The 16647-nt window shown below is 41.6% G+C and overlaps 2 protein-coding genes across 3 annotated transcripts in view; one reads left to right on the top strand and one right to left on the bottom strand.

The window, feature by feature from the left end:
• ugp2b (UDP-glucose pyrophosphorylase 2b) overlaps nucleotides 1-2952 on the top strand; it is a 40138-nt gene extending 37186 nt beyond the window's left edge. For both annotated transcript variants that reach the window (XM_026191018.1, XM_026191017.1), the window contains exon 10: nucleotides 63-2952. In XM_026191018.1, coding sequence (XP_026046803.1) covers nucleotides 63-170 — 108 coding nt within the window. In that variant the 3' untranslated portion in view covers nucleotides 171-2952. The remainder of the gene's footprint in view (nucleotides 1-62) is intronic.
• Nucleotides 2953-3900: 948 nt separating this feature from the next.
• Nucleotides 3901-16647, bottom strand: part of peli1b (pellino E3 ubiquitin protein ligase 1b) — a 50909-nt gene continuing 38162 nt past the window's right edge. Inside the window, exons 5-7 of the mRNA XM_026191019.1 lie at nucleotides 15706-15903; nucleotides 15097-15285; nucleotides 3901-8429 (exon numbers count right to left, since the gene is read on the bottom strand). Coding sequence (XP_026046804.1) covers nucleotides 7851-8429; nucleotides 15097-15285; nucleotides 15706-15903 — 966 coding nt within the window. The 3' untranslated portion in view covers nucleotides 3901-7850. The remainder of the gene's footprint in view (nucleotides 8430-15096; nucleotides 15286-15705; nucleotides 15904-16647) is intronic.

Genomic DNA, 16647 nt, shown 5'->3' with positions numbered 1-16647 from the left:
CTTCTGTTTTTGATTTACGGCTTTAATTAAATTCAGTCCTGTCATCATTTCTGTCTCTACAGGGCACCGTCATCATCATCGCCAACCACGGAGATCGGATCGATATTCCGGCTGGCTCCATGCTGGAAAACAAAATCGTATCCGGCAACCTCCGCATCCTGGACCACTGAGGCCTTCTTCACCCTCATCGTGTGACGTAGTCCCCCGTAATCCCTGTCATGTGACCCATTTGACATGTTGACACGACATCAAGAGATTGTGAGAGGATATGACTTTTTCCCCTGGAGGCTGAGTGTGATTGCATGTGCAGTGCTACCCTGCAGTCTCAGCATTAAGAAGCAGTTCGCCTGCTTTGATGGTTGGAAGCAGCTGGGATATACTGCCCTCTGCAGGCTGTTCATCACATAACCTTTAAAAGTATTACTAATGAACTAATCTTAGCGACCACTTTTAAACACTTTTATCCAGATTAGGGAGAAAACAACTCACCCTTTGTTTTCTTTTCTTCTATATTGATTTTGACTTTTGTTGGCCAGAAAATAAAAAATAATATATTCTAAATAGGTAGGGATAATATACTGATATACTCACATATTATTAGGGACACTAGTGGGAGTACAGTTTGGAGAACAAATTAGATTTGGGGTTTTTTGCACTGCTAATGCAATCACAAAGATGAAGTCATGGGCATTACGGGAAGGTTTTGACCTCTTATTTCAAGCACAAAGACGTCTCTGCTGGACTCGATACGGTTTCGCAATTTAGCCGCAGCAAAACACACAGAGTTGTGTAATGTAAACCCAGCACAGGGTCCTGATTTACCACTGAGTTCAACAATACAACAGAAAAGGATGTCTAGCAGTGCAAAAATGACTTACTGGTACATCAGATTTCTTAGAAACCCAAGTGGAAATGCAGCGCTTAGCACTGGTTTGGAGAGGTGTCATTAGGAACCTCTGCTGGATTTTCAGGGCTAATGCAAATGTCATTTTATTAGGGAGGAAAAAATTCAGATATCAGGCGTGTCAGCAGTTTATTCCACAAACTTGCCCTCAGTCTGCCCTCAAATGTAGCAGGTAACGGCGACAAAGTGGATACAAGCACCAAAAATAGAGAAGTCAGTTGAATTCTCAAGTATACAGCTTAAAAGCTTCTTCAGAACTTCTTTGCTTCGTTTCTAACTAAAATATTTTATAATTGAAACATTACAACACTGGTGTTTATGACAGTATACAAACACTGAGGGTACTTTTAAGGTTTTCTGATATTTTATGAGACAGAATAAGATTCTCTGCATTCATTTTCCAACAGAAATTGAACATTTGGTCTGATTTAGCGACTCTTATGCATCCAAATTACCAGCACCATTAAAAAAAAAAGGTACTGTGGTTAATACAGCTGTGTCTGCCTATATTCATCCAATGAGAATGAATTTACACTTCATGTATTTTACAACAGTGAAAGCTCCTTTTACCCTCGGTGCACACCCTGTCAGTCCATCCTGCACCCCTGCGCTCCTGTTAGTAAATTATTCTGAATCAAATGTTTATAAATGAGACAAAAAAGACTTCTAAAGTTGACTCTGCTCAGTGGACTCGGTGTAATTTGACACTAAGATCATTTAAAATCATCAAGTCTAGCTGACTTCATCTGGCAAGCCTCTTGAAAATGAGCTTTTAAATGGATAATTGACTTTACCACAAAAGACTTTGGTACTTGTATCCACTTGTGAAAGGTGTCCCGGGAGTACTAATTTGTCGGCTGCACTATGAGGATGGACCGACCTCTGTAGTACCATCGGCTCAGCTGTGACGCCGCAGAGAGCTCTGAGAGCATTGTTAATGGAGGCGAGGCTGCTCTGCTGCAGAAACTGAATGATATCATTTTTTTATGCCTCATGCTCAGTAAAAAAAAAAACCACAAACAAAAAAGCAACCGTATAAAGCTTTTTCATATCGGCACATTTTTTGACCAAAATGTTCTGAGATTGTCTGATGTTGTCGGATCAACTGATTAAAACGATCAATAACATCAATATAACCAGCTCTCCAGTTTATATAGTATTGATGTAGCTGATACAGACTTCTCACTGACTTTTAACTGCATTACCATCCACAAGTCAGTGTTTTGCATGTGTTTAAAAACACTCAGAACCGTTGGAAACATGAGAATAAATGGCAAAGGCGACGGCTTGTTATGCATGTGGCTCAAGTGAAGCTTGGCTTTCATTAGTTTCAGGTTTCACTAGTGTCATATCACCGTACCCTCTCAGTTTATTGGCTTCAAAGGATGAAGACCCAAAGATAATACATTTTGAGCAGCGTTCTGATGGAAATGTGACTTTTATGTCCTTTGCTGCACTCTCCTGCTGATTTTTTTTCACTACAAGCCGCATCTAAAATGCGCGAGTCGTCATTAGATCTGTTGTTGCCGTGAAGATTAAACAGAGCAGCTTTAAGCTGAATTAGTGGAGCCCACGAAGCCCGCAGCGACGTCTGTGCTGAGAAATAATTGGGTACTGCGATATGAGATTTTCTGGGACAGGATGTAATTTTAAAGTGAAGGCCTTTATTCGTCTCTGTGTGGAGTAGCTGACGAGAACATCACAGTGTTGTGTATTTTTTTTTCCGGTTTGTTTTCACCTTCATGTCATGTGAAACCTCAGCGTTTCTCCGGTTTCTCTGCCCATCCCATCACTCAGCGTTATTCCTTCACCCAAAGACACGAGGTGCTGTGTTTTCTGCAGTGTTGGGGCACACACACACATACACATATTCATTTACATATGTACATGTACACAAAGTTTCAGTGTGAGTATACTTGAGATGGGTCCGACCCGTGCGGACCGAGAGCCCGAAAGCAATAAGTGTTGATCTGTGACAGCGACGAGGTCTCAGCCCAGACCGCTTCTGCCTCTTCAGAGGTGAATAAAGTGCAATATGAAATACCGAACACGTGTACTGTGTCATCTGTCCGTCAGTCAACTCTTGAGAGATGTCGGCAGAACATTTATTAATGTTTCTGGAAGGTTTGCAGAGAAATCCAGAACACTGATCCAGTTCCTTTACTCATTCTAATCATTTGTATGACCACCTGGTGGCCTCTGAGTGTAAAAGCACCAGAAATCATGTGTATGGAGCAGTCAGGGTATGAATTAATAGTTCATAAACTCGACTCATAAAACAAAGCAAAATGTGCAGAAGCAGATGCTTGACTTCGTCTAAAATCTCTGTATTTAAGAGATACCAACTGACCCTGAACTAGGGTTGGACTGTCTTCTTCCAGTTATTTCCTTTACAGGTCGCCACAGCAAATCATCTGCCTTCATCTCACCCAATCCCAGCATCCTCTTCTGTCATATCAACTCTCTTCATGTAATCCTTCACTACATCCATGAACCTTTTCTGGGGTCTCCCTCTTTCTTCCTGCCTACCAGCTTCAGTATTCCTTTGTCCAACATATCCACGAACCTCTCCACTGCACATGTCCCCGCTGTTCGACCTGAGCTGTCCCCCTGATGTACTTCTTTCTAATCCTGTCCATCCTGCTCACTCCCAGTGAAAATCTTAATATGTTCACTTGTCATCTCCAGCTGTGCCTTTTGTCTTTTTCATCTCCAAACCATACATCCTAGCAGATCTCATCAGCATCTTGTAAACCTCTGACATAATTTTTAGCAGTTAATTTGAAAGACTACCTAAATTTATCTATTTAAGAGTTGATTCAAAGTCAACAGAACAAAAATGAGACTTCTGTAGAATCAACAGGTAAATCTGATCGAGCCATTTCCTCTCACTTCTATTAACTTGTTGTGTAAACCGTAGTTTTTGTTTCAGTTAACTTACATTTTGTTTAATAGCTTTGCACTGACGATGCAAATAAAACCCAGCACACGGTGAAATGTGTCACTTTTACACTTTATTGTTTAAAGTCGTTTACAAAAAAGTGTTTGCTGGAAACATTCATTGCTTTCGCCTTTTACAAGCACAAATACACTCCGAACAAGAGAGGAGGAAGAGCGAGTGGAGGGCGGGGGCGGGGTCAGGCCTGTGTTCGTGTAGAGAAACAGTACAGAGATGGAGGGAAGCCCTTAAAAATCACACACTTAATCCATGACAGAAGACTGGGTTAGAGAGGCAGGACGCACATCTGAATCCAGATTTGACTTCTAACTCGTGAGGTATCCTCAGTAGACCTTAGCTGTGTGTGTGCGTGTTTGTGTGTGTGTGTGTGATTCATATTCGTATTTTCTCCCTGAGGTGAGTTAGTGTGTTGCACTCTGAGGATACTGATGGACATTATCTGGAGAGCTACTTAATGTGTGGACACATGAGCACGCGTAAAAACTGCACACATACAATCAACACGAACGTATAAATTACAGCTTCTCACTCACACGCACTACTTTTACCTGCAGATACGAGTGTGTCCACGCAGACCTGAGGCTCTGTGTGAACAGTTTGGAAGTGACTGATTAGTAAAGCTGCTTCGTTTTCTGGAGGTTTCTACAGTTTGAGTGTGTGGGCGAACAGCAGTGATGTTACAGATGTGTGCAGCAGGAGAATCTGTGCTTTCACATAAAGCTCCAAATATCAGGACAGTGGTCTCCAAGGTCAGCATTAACTTTTCAAACAGCATCTGATAAATGATCTGTAGTAGCTCATCCTGAGCTTTTGATCACAGCACACAGTCTTCCTCAGCACATGAAGTTGGATTCGGTTATTTTGCATCTCTGCTTTACGTTGTTTTCGAGGCAGAGCTTCAAACTAGTTTCAGAATTTTTTTTTTTTCCCCTTCGACTTTTAGCTCTGTGTGATGTCATTCAGAGCTGACATCCCACCTGTTGTTTGCATAGCCAATCAGAAGAAAGTTGGCTTAAATTTTTTTTTAAAAAAGGGATAAAACTGCTTGTTTCATGCAGAGGACGAACTGATGGGAGGAACCAAGGCACAGTAAAAGATAAGGATTATTTTGAACTGTGACTCATGCAAAGCTACTTTAAGAGAATCTAATCTGGAGCATCTGTAGTGCTGCGACTTTTAAAAAGAAAAGTTTAGACAAGAAAAATGAAAAATATTTGTGGTTTAGTGCAAGTCTGATGTTATTAGAGGAATCAAATCTCAAGTTTAAGGTCACGTTTCAACGTCGTTTACTCTTCAGTCAAAGGACTATCAGATGGGTTGGTGGGCAGATATTAAATAACTAATCATACATAACTAACCCGTGCACTGGAGCTGAAACAAAAATCTCTCCTTAAAAAGCTCTACACTTAGTTTGAACATGCAGTTATTGTTCACATTCAGTTTCTATGATAAGTTCTGAAGCAGTTTGTTATCCGCTTCCAATGAATCAATACAAAATTAATAAAAATAAAGAAGCATCATTGTGCGGTTTTTCCACTGTGTTTATCTCGAACCTGGTTGTCTCGAGTCTGACTAACTCGTCCATCCTGAAGCTAAGATGTCAGCAGAGAAAAACTTCTTTCCTCAGATTAAGTCCCATTAAAGAAACTCCAGGGCGTAAGGTGTTTACAGATTTAAGCATTTATGTGGTTTAAATATAAAGATAATAGAGTGCAGTTGGTTGTTTAGGTCCTTATTTAAAGTAAAAGCATCAGTGGAAGACAGTTTTCATCATATGTAGTAAAAGGTTATCGAATAATATATTATATTTAAATCAGAGCTCTACATCGGAAACAAACTACAAAACGAGGCCTTTCATGTCTCACACTTTATGCTCTACTCTTCTATTTTCTCTCATAAAGGCTTAAAATGACTCAGCACTATATTGAAATAAATGTACATATAATAGCTCTCCAAGTTACTATATTAACTATAAAGTTAATAAATTAAGCCTAACAGCTCTCATTCTTGTTTTTAATCAACATAAAATATAACTAAGAGCAGCCCTGATATCTGAAGCTCGACCTTGTTTGGAAAGCACAAGTTAACACGAAGCCCTAATGAGCGCACACGCGTGCATAAAGAGAATTGTGAAGCTTAAAGCCGTGCGTGTGTGTGTGCTTGTGTCAAACCTGAGTCAAACCACAGCAGATGTGTTTGTATCTCCTGCTTTTTGTTGCTCGCTCGATGCGTAAGACAGATGGGACTTCCTGCACTGTGACGATTCACGCCAGAGGAGGAGAAACCTGCTGAAATGACTTCAACTGCCTCGGTTTGCATACTTTTAGGTGTAGCTGAACAAATAGTGCGTAGATTTTTTTCCAGCCTCCAGTAGGGCACGTGACAAGAAAAGGATTTTAAAATACTGGCGTAACTGCAATGCTGTCAAAAGGACGTCTAATACATTCGGAGCTCAATACTAATACCGACCAGAAAACCGTACCTCATCTGGCACAGTAGTGATCTTGCTTTGACTGTGCAGGTGTGCCTCAGACATCCCAGTTATCACGCAGAATAAACCAGACACTGTCCACACATGAAAAGCATGACCAGAGGGGTGTGCTGAGAAGCAAGGTCAATGTGGCCGCCAGGCTTTCTTCAATAATACACTCTGCCCAGCGTATTCACTTCTAACCATATTCACTGTAAAAGATGGCTGAAAACTGTATGCCTGCATTCATTTAGGTAGCCAGCAGGGGGCGACTCCTCTGTTTACAAGAACACTTTCTGGTTGTATTGGAGTCAACGCTTTCCTGATACCTTAATGGGCTCAGTTGCTGGTTTCAGGTCATATATGCCCCCCATATGCTTTCAGGTCAAGCATAAAATTACTATTTATACATGTCCTGCATCACCAGCTGAATGCAAGAACTCCCAATGACAATGCAACACATTTTGCACGTCTTCCTTCACCAGTATAATTAAAAGGTACTCCTTCCTTCAAAACATTACACCTAACTAGTCTGGAGCAGATTATGTCACCAGCATAACGTACCATGTGATCTAGACATGGTTAACAGAAAGCCATCTTTGTGACTTAAAGTCTGACTTGAGGATAAAGATACCTCGCTGATCCACTAATCTTGGTTTGCAGTGCACCCCTCTGGTCTGGTTAGCGTGTGTGTCTGCAAGTGTGTGTGTGTTTGTGTAAAGTATAACATTAGCTACATGGCTGCGTAGAGATTCACTCACTTACCCACGAAGATATTTCACGTTAAAGGGAGGGAGCAGTCATTCAGGCCATTTGCAAAGATGCCTAGAAGACTCTGTTTCCCATAATGCTTTAGGAGGTTTCAGTTCCAGATCTATTGCTTTGCAAGGGAAAAGGCTGTGGTGATGGCTAATGAGATAGAAGAATAACTGAAGGGTTTAAACACACGACGTGAGAGGACGGGGTGTATAAATATGACAGATCTGAGTGGTGAACAAGGCAGAGAGAGACAGAACAAAACCCTCAGAACACACCTAAAACTTTATATCTGGTTAACAATATACTGAAGTTTCAAAATAAAACGCTTAATAGTATTGAAGTTATCTGACAGATAAAGGATGAAGCGATGCTCCAGGGCCATAAATAAACATCTTTGTTTAAATTAGCTCTAAGAGATGTACACAGATGTATAATGCAACAATAAACATGAATAAAACCGCAGGTTTGCGCTGCGGTGTGTTAGTAATTTAGATAAATACTGTTGAAAGTCCTTTCCAAGAAACAAACGCAAAAAAGGTTTGACCCAGCAGTGTTCTTTGTTTGGTTTTTCTGTCTCTGGTTTCACTTGAAAATATAGAAATCTTTGTCGTCATTCATGAAAAAGCAATACAAAGGTCACTTAAAAATGAGAGAGAGACAAAAAGTCCAGAAAAAAACAGATCTGGGAAGGTCCCCGTGTTAAATACGGGGTCAGCATCCAAATAAAACCTCCAAAGAATGCTGGGAAGTTCCCGCCGTTAGTCAAGGGGTCCCTGGAAGATGAGTCTGACGTAGCCCTGCTCGCCGCTTAGCTGCTGGGCGCAGAAGGGGCAGGCGGCGTGGAAGGTGTGTGTGCCGTGAGGAAGCGGGATCTGACTCCAGAAGGCCGCAGTCTTCTCCGAACAAACGTGACCGCAGGGGTTAAAGGCGTGAGTGGGCGGGGCCGCGTCCACGTAAAAGCCCGCCTCGCAGCCCAGCCACAGCGCCACGTACGGCCCTTTGGTTCTGCACATGGGACACTCCCTGAGGCGGCCCTCCCGGCCCTCCCTCTCCTCGCGGTGGTTGCCCCAGTTGTGGTAGCCGTGCACGTGACCGCACTGGAGGTAGACCCAGGGCTGCTTCTCGTCAGGTGTGTCTTTGCGACGCATTGAGGGAAAGGCCAGCGTGTTGAAGCCCACGGGACATTGCGGGCGGGCCGCGTTGATCTCCTGCCGCAGCGCCTCCAGGTGTTTCAGGGTGGGAGTGCGGGCCAGGCCTTCAGCAGTGCGCCACAACAGGGTGGCGCCGCAGAGGTCGATAAGGGAGCCATCAACGAGCTCCTGACTCTCCGTCTCCACCTGAAAGACAGAGGAAAGGTAGCAGGTTATACCCAGAGTCAAATTTAGACAAAACTGAGATTTTCACCGGCAGGTAAGAAAAAACTTGCTTTCAACAACTTTTTTTTAAAGCTAAACAAAAAAAAGTGGAAAGGTGATGATTTATTGTGCACAGAAGACCTTAATGACACCGAAAGCCTACAGCATTATGTCCGACAGGAGCTGATTAGGTAGGAGCGGCAAGATGATGAAGTGCTATTGGTTCTTGGCCTCCCTGAGCAAGTCCAATAAAAAATCCAAGAAAGGTCTCAATTGTCCCAAATTTAAATATTTTTCAGCACAAAGCAATAATGAAAAAAAATCATAACTGGATTCAGTAACAAATGAGATTGCACACAAAAGTAAAAGTTAACTCTTTAGCATATTTTATGACCCTTAAATATCGAACCAATTTCTTCACCCTGGACTGGCTGCTGGTCAACTACCAAGCAAACACAGAGACAGACAACCACACCGACGACCAATTCAAAAACACCACTAATGTGTGTCTTTGGAGAAGAACGGGAGGTTTAAACCAACAATTTTGGTGTAAACTACTGCATTGCAGTGAGCCTATACTTTAAAAATAAACTGAACACTTAAGGATCTGTGGCTTTCCCAATAGTTAGCTTTTCTGTTTTTCGGTAAATTAAAAAAGTTGTCATGGTCCGTGCAAATGCAAATCCACACTGAAGTTTACTGGAAATTCTCACCTTTGAACAAGTCGTGTTCACTTATTTCATTTGTTTTTATTGTCATTTTATCGTATGGTTGTAGCAACCTAGTACTTTACTCGCTATAGCTACTATTAGAAACAAAAGGTTTCACATTCTGAAATTCGACTTTTCTGACAGCAGCTACACTCATGATTCAAATATCCTGTGGAACATGTGACATTTTATATAATTAAAAAAAAACATTAAAACGTGAAGGTTTTAGCCTTTGTGCACCCTGCAGGAAGAATTTAACATTTTCCAAATACAGCTGGTTTTATTTTAGTCATTCGAGCCTTTGCATTCAGTGACCTCTCCTGAGTGCCACGCCTCTAACCCAGTGCATGCTGGGATACGCTCAACCCTGAAGGTTGGAAGAGTATAAAACATGAAACACCGGGGCTTGCAGGATCTGTCTGACCACAGTAGGTGGCAGCGTAGCACAAATATCCACATGTCTCCCTCTGACAGATGTGGGTTTCAGGGAGGGAAGCACGGGGCTGACAGCTGGAGACAACATGGCATGAGGAAACTGAAATGACGGCGGCAGACGGGGCAGGACAGAGAACTGGTGGAAATTTTGGTGAAGTACAGTCTTGAAGTAACCGCTCGGATTGGCTCTGTAAGATCAGACAGGATGGGAAATTCCATGTTGAGATAACCAGAGGACACCAGGGTGAGGGCAGTGTGAAAAAACAAAACAGGAGACAAACAGAAAAAAAGGGAGAAAGAGAAAGGGCGGGAAAGTGACACAATAAGTGACACAGAGATGAGGGTGAAGTCAGCTCCCAGGTGTTTTGATGCCATCAGTCACCCTAACACTGACACCCAGGTCACCCTGTGATTCAGGGTGAACAGATTTACATAGCGGCAGCATTACATCACCGCTGGCTCATGTGTCCCTCCTGGTCTGTAACCTTCATGTATGTCGTTATTTATGTCAGTAATGCCCTTGTTCGGCAATAACACAGAATCACATCTGCCCAGTAAAATAACACACTCTACTTTTATCCAGAGGAACACTGATCAAGTTAAATGATGAAACATAATAGAAACACAGCTAACCTACACAAATGTGATACACATTACAAATTCGTCTACAGTATGTGGGCTTCTTTTTAACATATAAATGCAAACAGATTCACAATAAATGCTTCTGTGCTGGTTATCGTCTCATATGCACCACTGTGAGGGTCACTGATAAAACACATCAAACTGCAATACTAAACTTAAAATAGATTATTATACAATCATCAGGATATAATATTTACCATGTACTACATACCTACATCAATGATTTAAGAAAATGTTGGTGATAGCAGATTTAAATAAAAAACATACATGGTCAAATTCATGAATTAACCAAACCGATCTTCTGTTATTAAATGTGTCACAGCTAACGCAGACTTTTTGAAGAAACTCTTTACCTACATTTACTATTGAACAAACGCAATGTGGAATACATGACTACAATAATGGCCTGAGATAATGTCTTCCCTTTTCATTAAAGCCTGGCTTCGTGTCTGATGCAGAAATACCGAAGCACAGAGGAAAGATGCACAGTAGAAACGCGGATGTAGCTTCTGGATCTGAAAAGTAAAGCCAACCTGGCAGCGCCTGACTCAGCCTCAGCAGACACTTTCCTGACTTATTTTCTCAGCAAGTCCCTTCAGATCACACTGATTAAAACATTAAGTCTATTTTGTTTATTTGGAGGATTATCCAGGGTTATCCTCGTTGGCTAACATCTTGAGTCGGTGCAATGACTCGGTTGCAAAACACCAAAATGGTGACAGCAAACATGCTCATTGCAAGACAGAAAAAGTCTGCATCCGTCATAAAGGTCGATTACAGCCCCAAGCAAAAAACTAAAGTGGCATCACAACTGCTGGTGTAAACTACACATGGGTGTTGTTGTTTTTAAACATTATTTTTATGGCATTTTTAGCTTTATTGGAGATTTTTTAGACAGGAAAGTAAGGAGAGGTCACAATAAAACCCCAGCCACTGGATCGAGCCTTGAGGCATTTGGTCATTTGTTCAAACTCACACTCAGTTCAGTGTTATGCCAGGTTGTTGTGCACCTTTTGTAGTTTTTTTAACCTGGTGTGCTGCATTCACCTTCAGAGTAAAAGCTGAAATGCTCGTCTTTTACCTTGAAGGCGAACTGCATGTTACACAATTTCATTCCTGCTTGGAGAGCAGCTGGAGAGTTTTCTTAGACAAGTCAGAGTTTTCCGTAGAAACTATGGGCAACTGCGGAAATCTGCAAGCAACCAAAGAAACTTTAAGGAGGCCAACTGGTTGGGGAACATACATTTTCCCCTCATAAATGACGGACAAGTTACCGTCAACGTGGTTAGTAGTCATGTGACTGTGAAACCTCAATACTAGCACGGAATGGTGAAACTGACCATCAGCTCACTGTCCTGAATGGTCAATATTATGGTCATGCGGCGACCATAATATAGCCTTCAAACTGCCCAATTTGAACACAGTAGAGTGACGTCTGATGGAATAGAGTTAAAAGCAGTACAACCTTGTTATAGTCATTCATTCTGAGACTGAATCGCATAGCGCTGCCTTTTATTCATTTTGAGGCATTGTTTCGTTTTCCCTTCCTTTTAAAAAGTACCGGCCTGGATTAACATCGTCTGTGAGCCGATCCTCACCCTCAGGCTTTATGTTACGTACTTCAGATTTTCAGCTGGAACAGGTAAGAGTTCAGAAGGTTAAGCAAAACCCTGTATTTATAAGGTAGCTTCTTCTAACCCACTTAAAAAGACAGTTTAAAGAAGTATTTGTCTCCTCAGTGTATAATCATGCTCAAGCTTAATGACATAAGGGCCCTCGGTCCATGTAAACATCGAGATGCTCTCACCTCCTCTCAGAGTTTAATTAAATTACACTGAAACCGTTAAATTATCAGGACAAAAGCTTGTATTAAAGCAGCAGGAGCTCAGACACTGCACTCCGATCATTTGTCATCCCTCACGAAAACCCCCACAGCAACACTACCCCCCATTACAACCCACTGTTATATGTGTGTGTGCGTGTGTGTAGACTGCACTGTAAGATATTCCTAATTATGTCAAACAGAAGGGCAAACCAGCTGCCCTGCTGGTAAAGGCTGACTCAATCCACCCAATAACTGAAACAAACTTGTGCATGTTTCATCTTCACCTCCCAGTAACGACACAAAAAAGCTACCAAAAATGCTTCTGATGAATCTTTATCCCCACATGTCATTTAAAGATTACACACCGTGGAGCTAAACATTAAACCAACAACTCAGGGGCTTTTGGCAAACGTGCTGAGCCAATTTATTCAAGACTATTCAATCACAATGTCCTTCATGTGTCAGCGTCCGCTACGGCAGAGCAGTTCTCTCATTAAGAGAAGTGCACTTGAGAGTTGAGGAAAACACTATTAGAAGCCAGTAAGATGTTCAGTTTTCACCCTTTTCGGTCAAAAATAATGTTGTTGTTTAATGATTTAAGGTTGTTGGATGAGTCCAACACTCAGTTTTTAATTCTAGTTTTGATATCGAGTGAATACAAACCAACACCTAACTGGACTGAAATGACATCTGCTGGAAGGTTTCTAAGCAGTTTAACCCTGAACAGAAATCTGATCCCTTAACTTTAAATATGGAGGTTGTGCTGCTCCTGCCACAAAAAGATCCAGTCCAGGAAGCATTTAAGACAATCATGTTGTTGTAGTGATTCCCATCTACACTTTATTGTAGTAAAGATATCGAGAAGTGTGCTTTATGTCTTATTTTTGGCTAAGAAGAACTGGCAACAAAGACAAACTTTTTAAACCTGAATCAGAGTCACAAAACTTTTAAAGCACTTATTATCAGATTTTTTCGCTACATTTTATTCCCTGATGGCCAAAATTAAAATTCATGTTAGGTCTATTTCCTCATTTATTTAGATAGGGACTGCATGGAGTCACTGCTGAGTAACAGTGGCAGTTGACGGAGTGTTTTTATTGCTTCATGCAGAGATGTGACTGGAGGCACAAAAATGCATTGAGCAGGTTTATTTCAGTTTCATCGTGACACAAGATTTCATTTCTCTCTTTTGGTTTCACATTATTCATCAAAGGCCAAAACAGAATAAATGACTTATAAAAGCACACATATATTTAGTCAGCTATTTAGTCATTAAATTCTAGTCTCAACAATCAAGATTTGCACTCCACTAAACAGGTTTTGGCCTGTTTAGGACTTTAAATAAAAGAAAAATATTTCATCTAAGTGGGGTTTACTAACTCAAACTTTGAAAAAATCACAGAGAAAATACGGTAATTTTAAAATTTAATTCATGTTTTACTTTTTTCTGTATCTCTGTGTAATAGCACATACAACAAAACAACAATGGGTGTAATATTTCAAACCAGGGCTCCAACATCCTCTTTAGAGTTAAGGCTTCTTGTTGTAGTCACATGTTAAAGAAACATGTTTTAAGAAAGTACAAGTTATCTTTGTAGTAAAGTCCCACAGCCTTTCATCTTGTATAGTGATGTTACCCCAACTGTAGCGACGCTGACAATGAAAGGACTCCACCTGAGCAGTAACCACTCGTATGTGCAGACGGTTTAAACACCATCGCGCTTTGTTACCGTGCGTAATGAAAATATGTGCTGTCCCGCAGCTGGCAATACAAATGATCAACCAGCTGTGAAATAACGAGTGGATGCTGTAGAGGTGGATAACACTGGTAAGTGTGTGGATGGGAAAGGCCAGGTGGAGATAAGGGAGCTGTTAATTTGTGGAAAGACTTGAGAGCAGGTGGGACACTCGATAAAGGGATGGATTAATATTACGGCTGCTGACTGTGTGCGCGTGGCTGATGATATACATCTTGTGGAGAGGAGGAGAAGAAACAAAGACCTAATGAAACATCCCAACAGCCTCGTAAATCCAATCAGACAACTGTCCACACTGATGAGACGCAGACAGCGCCGCGACTGGCTGGGAGACTGTGACGTCAGCAGGAGGATCCCTTACATGGTCTTGTTACAAACAGCTTTGACAGGAGGGCCTGCTGCCATGGAGATAGCATCCCAGTGACCTCCTGGTGGGTGTTAAGCTCTGACTGACCTCCTGCTGCCTGAGTGACAGCGCTGCTATGCGATTGTGATGAAGTATGAGATACTGTGATGGAATGTGTGCGAGGGAAATATGTTTTGCGGTTAACTGATTGCCACGGAGCAGAGAGACTGAAAATGCATTCATCATGTTAATCACAGTAACTCATGATACATATCCTACGATAACTGTGGCATCGCGATACAGCAGTTCTGCAAGAAAATCACAATATTTGTGATTGTAGAAGAAAAAATTACCTCTAAAAAGGCAAAGACCAAGAACTGTGCATTTCAAGGTTTTCATGCGTTTTTTAGCAGTGATTAAAACAGGTTAAAATGCTCAAATCAAAATAAACATTAACATTTAGATGCTAATAATCACTGAACGTGTGATGATGTTTGTGCAACAATTATGCAACTTTTAGAACTCGCTAATTTTCTCCCCCTTCTGAGAGTTTCTTCTTTTAACCTGTATATTTTACTAATTACTGTGACTATTTCCTGACAACTTTAAAAAAGTGGAAATATGCAGGAACTCATAACTTTTGGCCAGAATTGACTATTTTTGGTGACAAAGCGTGGCACTAACTTCCTTAATTGGCACAGGTTGCTAGGAGTTAGTGGAGAACAAGCTGAAACCTGTGGAGCTGAAAAATGACAATCCACAGTGTCAAAAATATTGGCATCCACCAGCGCTTCCCCTCAGCTTCCTAGTAAACACACCTATTGTATATATTTTTTCAGAAAAACCTGACCTCAGGGTCAGTGAGATTCAAACTTGTATGAAATTTTAAGTAGATACACCTATGGAAAAAAGTAAACAGTTCATGTGTTCCTACCATCTTTCCCCGCTGCTGTGCTGAGCGCGTTTCTCGCAGGGTGAAGACGTTGCCGCAGACCGAGATCTCCCTCCAGACGCCTGGTTTGGAGTCCTGGCTAAAGCCGTTGCGAGGGTGCATCACCAGCACGCCATTGGTGGTCAACCCGTCCATCTGACCATCAGATGTCTTCCACTTAGCAGCTTTCTCCTGAATGAAGCAAAAAACACGCTGATATTCATATGCGTTCAGCAGCCCTTCGTCCAACCTCCAATCATATTTAGCAGACAATGTGCAGATACATATTTAGCAGACTGAGCTTTCTCTACTGAGCATGTGTGAGTTTAGTGTTGCCACCAAGAGCACTAACAGGACACCATCAGTTGTTGTCCTCTGCTGTCAAACAATGACAAATTGAGAAGGACAGTAAAAACAAGAACATGGGAAAAGTAAAAGCAGGTTAAAGGTTTTAGAATAATATGAGAGCACACGCTCTACGACACGTCTTTCATGTCTTGTTTTCCTCTTTGTCCTGTGGTTCTTTAGTCTTTCCTTCTCTCATCATTCTGCCTTTTTGCTCTCACAAACTCGCCCACACGTGTCTGAAGCTCCAGATGAAACAGTGCTCACCCCGAGGAAGATGCTCTTGGAAGAGTCGAAGCCTGCGGCGTAAATGCGCGCTGTGTAAGGCGGCGTGCGCTGGCACATAATGCGGCAGGCGAAGCGGGAGATGGTGCTTTGGACCGACTGAGTGTCTGCGTTACTCTGGCTGCCTGCCACTGTATCCGTCACTACAAAGTCTATTGGACTCTCTGTGGATCGACCGATCTGGAGAAGAGAGATGGAAAGATTAGCCCACAATGCTTTTCAGCGATGTGATAATATAATGATGTATTACCTCAGGGGAAGCTGGTAAGATGAAAAACATAACAGAGAATGGAGACAAAAACTGCTAAATGGATGCAGAATGTGTCCAGGATGGAATCCATTAGGAAATTTGAAATACATAAGCCAAGACAGTTGGATAATATTTAATAGCAGACAATACGCAGAACAAAGACATGCTAGAGACTTTTAAGTAGAGTCGAATTGCTTCACATGCATTGCAAACTTGTATAAAACCCATAAAACCCCTAAAGATGAGTACTTTTCTTCCCTGATAGCGTCACCAGAGTACCATAGACACCACACAGGAAAGCCTCAGTGTTAGTGCAAGTCAAGACAGAACACAATGACTTTGGAGGAATTCTGTGTTAAAAGCTTTACTGATGCACTAATATCTTTTGTCCAAATCTGACTAAGATGAATGATTCATGATTGGTTCATTTTATTACTCAACACAGTGAGATCAGGACACAGTCAGCTCCAAGAGTTAATGTCACCAGATGGAAAGAAGTCATTATGTGACATGGCTGAAAGCACCAGCAGAGCAGTAGACTGCTTTTTCCAAGCTTAAGGCGACTCACCAGTTAAGGTCATCAGGCAAAAAAAAAAAAAAAATAATAGAAATTTTAACATTTACCATTTCATTAAAACTCCATTTGATGTAAAGATCATTTTATATCCAAGCAT

This window comes from Astatotilapia calliptera, chromosome 13, assembly GCF_900246225.1.
Source record: "Astatotilapia calliptera chromosome 13, fAstCal1.2, whole genome shotgun sequence".
In the NCBI taxonomy this organism is placed as follows: domain Eukaryota; kingdom Metazoa; phylum Chordata; class Actinopteri; order Cichliformes; family Cichlidae; genus Astatotilapia; species Astatotilapia calliptera.
Note: the sequence above shows the minus strand (reverse complement) of the source record. Positions and strands in the feature narration are given on the sequence as shown.